This window comes from Chinchilla lanigera, unplaced genomic scaffold (assembly GCF_000276665.1).
Source record: "Chinchilla lanigera isolate Chin_1 unplaced genomic scaffold, ChiLan1.0 scaffold00166, whole genome shotgun sequence".
NCBI lineage: Eukaryota > Metazoa > Chordata > Mammalia > Rodentia > Chinchillidae > Chinchilla > Chinchilla lanigera.
In genome coordinates this window covers 1,817,023-1,826,390 of record NW_004955567.1, presented here as the reverse complement: position 1 = coordinate 1,826,390, position 9,368 = coordinate 1,817,023, and the positions used below count along the sequence as shown (strand labels likewise).

Sequence of the window (9,368 nt, the reverse complement as noted above, 5' to 3'; positions counted from 1 at the left end):
ATCAGGGCATACTGGCCTAGCATCCCAGGGATGTTGAAAACGCCCCTTTTTGATTTGAGAAAAGTGACTTTGTGTCATTTTATGTCCCATTCACACTATTGTCTGGCTGTGAGTGACGCAGTGTGACGCTCACCCACACCCGCGCTCTCCAGCCGCGCTTGTGTAACCGGCTGTGCTGAAGAGAAGCCCACAGGGAGCATCCTCGGGCTGTTCCCCGCCTGGGGGCAGAGTCAGGGTCTCACGCTAGGTGGAGGGGGAGGGATTTTTAAACAATCTTGTAACTGGTGGCAAATTCTCCTTCAGTGTGATGACTTTTATTTTTATTACGAGTGATTTATGAAAGGCTTCTCTGCACCTATTGATAGCATACTTTTGCGAGTAGTGTGAATGTGTCCCATTATGTCTACGTACTTTTAAATTTTAAGCTACTCTTGCCTTTCAAACTAAAACAAATTTTAAAAACCCCATGTGTATTATCATGAGGTATTTTCTTTTACGTATATCCTTGAAAATTGTTCTATTTTTTTGAGGGGTGACTTTGGATTGAACACAGAGAGCACTTATTTCTGTCCCCAGCCCTTCTTGATTTATTTCCTGACAGGGTCTTGCTGAGTTGTCCGGGCTGGGCTCAAGCTTTGGGCCTTCCTGCCTCTACCTCCCAAGTAGCTGAGGTGACAGGCGAGGGCCACCACTTCTGACCGAAGTGCTCTTTTCAGGGACTCAAATCTAGGTGGATGTGGGAGTTCTGCACGTGACTTTCCCATTTTGCAGTTTCCTTGTCAACTCTTGGTATAATAATTTTCCTGGTCTGATAAATATGTTGGGCTTTTCTATTTTTTCTGTTTGCAAGAAATGCCTGTGGAAGTTTGTGATTTGTATTTCTTGAAAGTGAAAGATATTAGCAACAAAGATTACTGAACTACAATTTGCACAGGGAAGTGTTTTAATTACAAGGTCAAAGTGCTCAACACACATGAGATAATTCATATTTTCTGTTTATCTTTATCTCCACTGAGTAATTTGTGTGTGGGGGATTTCATCCATGTCATCTACATCTTGTGAGATGTTGGCAGAAAGTTATTGATAATATCCTGTAGTTATGTCTATAAAACACATATGTGATCTGTCTTGATGTCTGCTATTTTGTGATGTTGAAATGTGTGTCAACTCTTTTAAACTCTTCGTTAGTAACTAATATTATTAATTTTTCTTGTACCGTATTTAGAGTTATTTCACACTCTTTTTCTAGGGTTTTGATGTCACATCTTGGCTCAATGATTTTTACAGAGTGTTCTCGAATATATTTATCCGTAGTTCTTAATTACCTTATTTCCTAGTTGTGTTGGACCATGTTATCAACATTATTCATTTCAAACATTCTCTCCCTTGGTTTCACTTCTCTTATCACTCAGTAATTATTGAAGAATCTCTGGTTTTATTTCCAGCGCACAGAGGTGTGAGCTCTCTCTGACTAGAGTCAGGTGAGCCTCGGAAGGTCTCAGGATCTCTGGAGGTCTCTGTTAGGTGTCTCTAACAGAGCAGCTTACACACTGGGCTCTGCTGGGAGGGTCCCATCCTGGGAGGAAGGATGTGCAGCTGTCCCCTGTCTAAGCGTCCAGCTGCCCGGCTGGGTGTAGGTCACGTCCTCGGGACCCTCAGGAACAGAGTTCTGCAGGGGAGATGGGGAGAGGAGAGGTTTGTGCTCGGGACAGGGGAAGCCTGGGGTCTGAGGAGTGTGGGACCCACCTCAGTGTCCATCTTCCTGGCCTCCCCCGCCTGTCCATCCTTGGTGTCCAGGAGCTCCCCTGACATGGTTGAAGGAAGGGAGGCCTCTCTCCCGGGTTCTGAGTGCTTCTCCTGGGCATACGGCACTCTCTGGGGGTCCTCACCAGGTGGGCTCTGCAGCGGGGAGACAGAGACAGAGACGGGGTCTCCTTTGTTCCACGCTGGTCTCCTCCATCCATTTTCACAATGGGGGCCAGAGGGATCCTTTAGAAATTAAACCAGACTCTGTCCCTTTCTCATGGACTTTTAGGGGCTTCATAAGGCCTTGGAGGTCTGGTTGCTTCCTTCTTGCTGTGCTGTCTTCGAATCCTGACACTCGGACACTGCTCGCCGGGCTCTACTCACAGGGCCCATCTTTCTGAAGGAGCCCGTTCCTGCCTGAGAGCCTTTGCACTCGCCTTGTGCCCTTCCTGCAGTGTGGGCACGTTACAGGTCCATGTGGAACCTCTCCACGCAGTATTCTGCTCAGCGGTCATCTTACCAGGGTCCTCCGGGTGATTCTTACTGGCTCTCCTGCCCTTCCACCCCTTTCTCGGCTTTATGTTCTTTCCCAGCTCTGTGCTCTCCGACACTGGCCTCCCACCTCAAGGTGACTCAGGGCAGGAAGGGGCTGTGCTCACTGCTGTATCTGCAGCCCCGACGGAGCCAGGTCAGGCAGAGCCCCCCACTCCATGAATGCTGCATGAACGAGGGAGGGGCCTCGGGGTGTGAGGTGCTCATTCACTCAGGGTCCTTCTGACACCCGGGACAGGGAACAGGCAGACAGAGGCTGAGGGCCAGGAAGGGGACAGAGGGAGGGGACCCCAAGTCACAGGAAACCAGCAGAGGGTGGGGTCACAGCAGGCGGAGGCCGGGGCTTCCAGAAGGGAGGCACAGCTCTGAGGTCCCCGAGAGCTGAGTGGTGGAGGACGGAGCAGCGCCCTGGACTGAACTGGGGGACAGGAAGTTTGTGCCCTGGATGGGGGGGGGTCTCACCTGAGCGTCCAGCTCTGCCCTGTCCTCAGGCTCTGTGTCCTTCATAGCAGCATCTGCAGGGACAGAAGAGGGGTCACCTCGTGGCCAGTGTCCCGGGGTCTCTCAGCCCCACAGGCCCTGCCCCGTCCAGCTGGGGACACAGAGCCAGGAGCTGTGTGATTCCCCTAGACCCAGTGTTGGGGTTTAGTCAGACTCAGGCCTGAGCCCCAGCCTCTCCTTGGCCCTGTGATGCTGAGACCTTGGGGCGTCTACCACTCCAGCCCCTCTTCCTCTCACAGAGGTTTTCTTTCTGGGTGGCAGCAGCTGGGCTGGAGCTGCAGAAACAAGGGGGTGTCAGGTGGCGGTAAGGGGTGGCAGGAGGGGAATCTGGGTCCTAGGGCAGGAATGACCTCTTCCGCAGGCCTCTGTCCCAGGATGCTTGCCCTGTGGCCCCTGCAGGAAGTGAGAAGTCAGCCTCTCTCTGGGCTGGGAGGTGGGCAGGCCCTCAGCCAGGAGGTCAGAACCACCCAGTCCACAGGCCAGGCAGGGCGGGAGGAAGCCTCAGACCACACCGACCAGACAGCTGAGGCGGCCTGAGGTGGAAAAGATCAGATCACACCAGACTCCCACAGGACAGCGCCGTGTGCTCTGTCTGGATTCTCTGCTCTGGGCTCTGCATAGGAGATTCTATGCAGCCTTGTCTCCTGGGACAGTTTTCCTTGTGACTACAGCACCCACAGCTTTCTGAGGTCTCACCCTCCCTGCTCACCTGCCTTCCTGCTTCTTTCCTGTTGCCAGTATCGAAAGAAGAGGAGGAGGAGGAGGAGCAGCAGGGAGGAGGGCATGGAGACACCGACCAGGACCTTCAAGTACCCTTGCAGGACTTGGCCAAGGGTGCTGCCTTGAAGACAAAAATGTCACTTCACTGAGCACCTGATGTGCACAGCCAGCACGGGGTCTTTGCATTCCCCTCTTCACACTCTCACAGTTCTGCACGCAGGGTCACCACCCCCCATGCAGGCCACCAAGGAGGAGAGTGAGACTGAGACAGGGGAGCTACCAACCCAGGGAACCAACAAGAAGCCCAAAGGGGGATGAACACTGGGGGCCGGACTTCCGGCTCTCTCCAGCAGAGCTGAGCCTCCTGATCTGGAGGGAAGGAGCCTGGACACCCTGCCCTGGCCCTGCGCCCTCCCAGCACACTGTCACCATCACTGCACAGAGGGACAGGAGCCTTGCAACCTGGGGTGCTGGAAGCTTCCCTGGGAGGCCGCCTCTCCAGGGCTCACAGCAAGGTCAGCACAAGAGGAACTTGAAGGTCGGGGCCAGGCCTCCCTTTTACCCCTGGAGAAACTGAGGCCCGCACAGGAGGGGCTTGTCCGAGTCAGCGTCTCCCGAGGAGGCTGCAGCAGCTCCACAGCCCAGCTGTGCCCTGCCCACCTCCCAACAGTGCCCTCACTCACCACCCTGGGGTCTGGACTCTGGCGTGAGGGGCTAATCTTGAGGGCCTCTTAGGAAGGATGGGGAGAGGAGAGGCTGTTCTCCCTGCTCCCCACTTCAACTGCTTCTCCTCTCCCAGGCTGGACCCCAACATCTCCCTCAGCTTTGAAACCAGCCCATGCAACCTGGATTCCCAGCCTCTGGGTATCATGGTTCCTTTCCCGCTTCTCTATCCCTGGACACCAGGGGAGCTGAGACTGGAACCAGGACTGAGATGGGCCCAGAGTCTGCAGGCAGCCTGGAGACAGGTCACTGGGACAGAGCCTGAGACCCACCTGCTGTGGAGCTGGGTGCTGAGGGCGGGGTGGGGCCCACCCTGGGGATGAGGACTTGAGGGGGATATAGGGCTGGGCTGCCCCAGGAATGGACCTCTGTCCTTTCCTCTACCTGTGTTGTGGCCATTCTGAGACTGGCCTCTGCCCACAGGCATATTCCAGAGAGAAAGAATGGGAGGAGATGATGTGACTAGCAATAGTCCCTTCTGGGTGGTCCTCCCCAGAGCCCTTTATGCCCACCCACCCCAGAGCTGTCCTGGGAGATGGCACAGAGGGATCCTGAGCTCAGCCATGCTGCGGTCACAGGCAGCGCACCTGCGATCACCAGCTCCAGGGGCTCACTGGGCTCTGACCACACCTGCGGTATGCTCCAGACAAAGCCATAGCATCTGAATATCCACTGGTGACCGGGAGTCACAGGGCCCACCCGGAATGGGGCCTGGACCTGTCCCCTGCGGCCTCGTTGTGACTCCACTGTCCAAGACGGCTTGTTTTCTCCTTCCTCAGTCAGAATAAATCTGTCAAATCCCACCCGTGAGCCACACTGGAGGGTCACATTCCCTCCTGCAGGCACCACAGGGCTGGGCAGGGCTGAAAGTCTGGGTTTGCGGTAGATTCCTAGGAGAGAAGGGGGCAGCGTGAGAAATGGACTCACACCTCCTGCACTGTTGCCAGAGCTGGGCTGTGAGAGGGGGACACTCCTGAGAGCAGAGCCCTTCCTGAGGGCAGAGCCTGGGGCTGGGACCCTGACTGTCCTCTCACCTGTCACCACCAGCTCCAGGGGGTCACTGTGCAGTGATAAGCCAGAAGGGCTCAGATAGTAACAGTCATATTGTCCTGCATAGTGCTGGGCCATGGATGGGATGGAGAAATTGGCCTTGTTCCCAGACTCCAGGGTCATCTTTGTTTCCCAGGGCACTGGTATTTTCTCCTTTTCCAGATAGTACTGCTGGGCCTCTAGGATCCCCTCACACCAGAGCGTCACAGGCTTCCCCCGTGGTATCACAGTTCCTGGCTCAGCCCAGAGCCTGGGTATGGGGAGGGTTTCTGCAAGGAAATCACAGCTGGGCATCAGGCCCTTTCTCGTCCTCTCAGATCCCAGCTCTCAGCCCCAGGACCCTCTACACCTCCAAGTGCCTCAACACACCTGCTGTGCTCCATCCCCACTGCCCAGGCGTGGCCCCCTGTCCCCAGGAGGAGGAGGACCCAGGACAGCCTGGGACATACTCACCTGCCTGTGCTCGGGTCCTGGGTCCCAGACTCAGCCCTGGAAGAGAGTTCCCTGTGAGAGGTTCGCCCTGGGGCCTGAGCAGCTCCTCTCCTCCCCAGAGCCTCCTGAGCCCTGGTCTCCTGATGGACCAGGGTCTGGCTTTGGGTGGTCGCCCTCCCAAATGAGGCTGACCCTCCCCTCTTCCCTTCTCACCCAGGCAGAACAAGGCTGTGAGGGTGGGGGTCATGGTGTCTCCAACCACTGGTCATGGCTCTGCAGATGGCTGTGACCTCACTGCCTGGCAGGTCACACAGACACATGGGGTGTGGCTACTTGGTGGTGGGTTCTGCCCATTTTGGGATTGTCACATCATCAGCCCCACAGGAATTTGAACTTCCCTCCTCACAATCCACAGGGCTGGCCAGGCATGAAATACCACGCATTTTTTTCTGCCTTCAGAATCTTCCTGTTTTGTCCTTGTGTCCCTAAGTTTCAGGACACAGCAGTGAACAGACTGGGAAATGTGCTGAGCTGGCCCCTTCCAGGGATGGTTGCCAGGGCTGGTCCTCCCCCTCAGACCCTCCCACGGTTCTCCTCCCTCCCTCAGCCCATCCATCTGCACAGCATGGTGCTCCTCATCATGGCAGTTGTTTCCCAGCCCTGGAGATGCTCCAGGGAAGATGCAGGTTCCTGCTGCAGGTGAACGACAGCAAGATGTGCTGAGCCTTGACTGTGCAGCTCACTGGAGCTGCATCCTGGGGATAGGATCAGAAGGAGACGCCAAGCAAAGTTGCTCATTTCCTGACTGCATGTTCGGGTTTCCAGTGTTAAACTCTCCCCTTTATGGACTTCCAGTTTTCAGTACACTGAGTCCAGTTCCATCTCCCTGTGAACAAGGTTCTGAGCCATTCTCACAGCCTCAGAGTCCCTGCTTCCTGGGTAGAATCCTCCTGCGTTGGGTGATGGCTGTTTTAAATTTTGTCCCAATCATCATTTTCTGTCCATGTTGCCTGCACCTGAGCATCTCTTTCTGAGCCTCAGCTTCCTCAGCAGCAGTCTGCTCTACTCACCTCACTCCTAGAGCAGGTATGGGAATAGTGAATAGTGCCTGGACAAGGGGAGGCTCAGCTATGGTCACTTTTCAGAGCAGGGAAGAGGTAGGTCCCTTCATGTCACCAGAGCATCACTAACTCCTGGTGAGAGCAGCTTCCTTCATCTGGGAAGTCAGTCTAGCTGTCCAAAATATACTACAAAGCAGGTCCAAAGGGAAAAAGTGGTTTGAAGGATAGAACAATGAGACAAGGAAGAGAATCTGGACTTGTCAGACGAGGGATTTAGAGCAACAGTGATGGACACACCAACAGCAGCAAGAACAGCTGGGCTGTGCCCGTGGATGGATGGGAACCCAAAAGAGAACGTGGATGTGGCCACAGAGATCCAAACACCCTCTAGTGAACACAGCGATGCCTTGCTGTGGGTGATAGTAGACTAGATATGACCAGGAGGAAACCTCTAAGCCTGGGGATGTATCATAGGAACTCAGAACTGGACAGGAACAAGGACTGAGAAACCATATCAGAATATTGAAGGATCGAAGGGGAAAGGGTGACACCGATGTCATGGCAGATCCAGTGGGGCAGAAAGGAGAAGGAAGCAGATGATGGTTGGAGACCATGACTGAAAATCTCTCCAAGTTGAGGTCCAGCATGAAACCACAGATCCAGGGAGCTCAGGGAGCACCACCCTGGGTAAACACAGGAAAATGTCACCAACCTTGTGATCTCAGACTGCAGGACATCAAAGACAGTGACAAAACCTTGAAAGAAGCCAAGAGAGTGGGGATACATACCTCAGGTATACCAGGACAAAGATAAGAACTGCACAGGACTTCTCAGAAACTGTGCAGTTAGGAAGAGTGTTGTGGGATAGTTCAAGGGATGACAGAAATAAATGATCAACCTATACTCTTCAATCCTGAGAAATTATCCTGCACAGTGGAAAAAGAAAGGAAAACTTTCTCAAACAAGCAATTTTTGACAGAATTTGTGAGCAGTGTAAACACTGTGGAAACCAGTGTGGATATTAGCTAAGAAATTGAAAGTAGGAATTCTCTTTCACTCAGCTATTTCCTGAATATGGCAGTGAGTTCAATGAGACCGATATTCACAAGAGACTGAAAGAGCAGGAAAAAAAAAGCTTTATTGAGCCAGCTGATGGACAGTCTCTAAACAGGAGCCAGAGAAGATGTCTGACCCAATCTGGGTCTCATCTTCTATTTAAGTACATTTTTAGGTTTCCATAGTAACCATTATCTAATTTTTGGGAATTTTACAAGAATGTCACATAATGGTTACAAAGTTTACCTTTCCCAGAAGTTGACCATCGCAGTTTAACTTTTAGCCTACTTCCCAATTTGTCCTGTTTGTCCTGTTCCCATTTTATGACTCTGCTCTCCTTTATTTATTTTTTATTTTTTTATTTTTTGGTTTTTTCTCCGGTACCGGGAACCGAACTCACGACCTCGCGCTTGCCAGGCAGGCGCTTTTGCCTCTGAGCTAAATCCCCAGCCCCTCTGCTCTCCTTTAAATGAGATGATAACTAACCAAGGGGAGGGAGTAAACAGTGAGGTCAACTACAGCTTAAGTGAACTTATGTGACATCCCTTAATGTGGAGTTAAAACAGAAAACAGAGTCTCTCTTGCCCTATTACCCCTTCTAGGTATCTTCCCCAAAAAGGGAGACATCAGATTACTGTAGTACATGTATGGCCATGTTTATAGCTGCACAATTCATAACAGATAAATCTTGGCAGTGGCCTATGTGTCCATCCACAGAAGAATGATAAAGAAAATGTGGTATTTACATGCAATGGAGCACTACTCTGCCTTAATGAAAGACAATCTTGAGTCACTTGTAGATAAATGGATGCATCTTGAAACCATGTTAAGTGAAATAAATCAGCCACATAAGCTTAAATATTGTATGGTTTCTCTTATATGAGAAACTCAAAATATAAAGAAAGAGCAAAATAAAAGATAATAAGAAGTAGGGGGACAAAGCTTTGTCACTTGGGAAGGGGATCAACAGAATGAGGGAGGTGTGGGAAGGGGAATGAAAAAGGAATTTAGAAGTGTGATGTCCAGGTGCCAGCTTCCTGGGAGAAATGCACACATTACATACTGGAACCATGCACTGATGAAATGATCTGAAAATGATTTTTTTGTTTGTTTTTTTTCCAGTACCAGGAATCGAACACACAACCTTACACTTGCCAGGCAGGCGTTGTGCCACTGAGCTAAATCCCCAGCCCCTTGATCTGAAAATGATCAACCTCTTAAAAATAAGAAGACAGCAACATCGATCAGCTAGTCAGGTCTCCGTGAAGAAAGGAAGCCACAGGTGGCGCACAGGTGAATTCTACCAGGCTTTAAGAATTTATGATTCTCTGCTCTCTGTTTCAAAGGCTAGAAGTAGAAGGACATTGTCTAACTCATTCGACCAACTGGGTTTATTCCGATACCAAAGCAGACAAAGGCATTGCTAGAACAGGAAACCACAGAACAACACTTTTATGGTCGTGGTTGCAGAATCCTGAACACAACTTGTTAGTGTGCCATATAAAGACGTTTCCTTCAACGACAGAC

At 51.8% G+C, this 9,368-nt stretch overlaps 1 protein-coding gene across 1 annotated transcript; it reads right to left on the bottom strand.

Moving 5' to 3' along the window:
* Positions 1-1,415: 1,415 nt before the first annotated feature.
* LOC106147494 (leukocyte immunoglobulin-like receptor subfamily A member 5) lies at positions 1,416-6,028 on the bottom strand. The gene is made up of 8 exons (XM_013509315.1): positions 5,938-6,028; positions 5,746-5,781; positions 5,277-5,561; positions 4,830-5,132; positions 3,509-3,640; positions 2,761-2,813; positions 1,747-1,899; positions 1,416-1,669 (listed from the first exon to the last, which is right to left on the bottom strand). Exons 1-8 carry the CDS (start codon positions 5,969-5,971, stop codon positions 1,544-1,546), a joined length of 1,122 nt encoding a protein of 373 aa, XP_013364769.1. The 5' UTR covers positions 5,972-6,028; the 3' UTR covers positions 1,416-1,543.
* Between the last annotated feature and the right edge of the window lie 3,340 nt (positions 6,029-9,368).

Bases quoted from the DNA above. Each gene is read 5' to 3' on its own strand.
- LOC106147494 (XM_013509315.1), bottom strand. From the start codon at position 5,971: ATGACCCCCACCCTCACAGCCTTGTTCTGCCTGG. The intron at 5,133-5,276 runs GTGAGAGGACAG...CTTCTCTCCTAG, and splicing joins CCTGGAGCTGGTGGTGACAG to GAATCTACCGCAAACCCAGA. The intron at 3,641-4,829 runs GTGCGCTGCCTG...TTTGTCTTCAAG, and splicing joins CCTGGAGCTGGTGATCGCAG to GCAGCACCCTTGGCCAAGTC.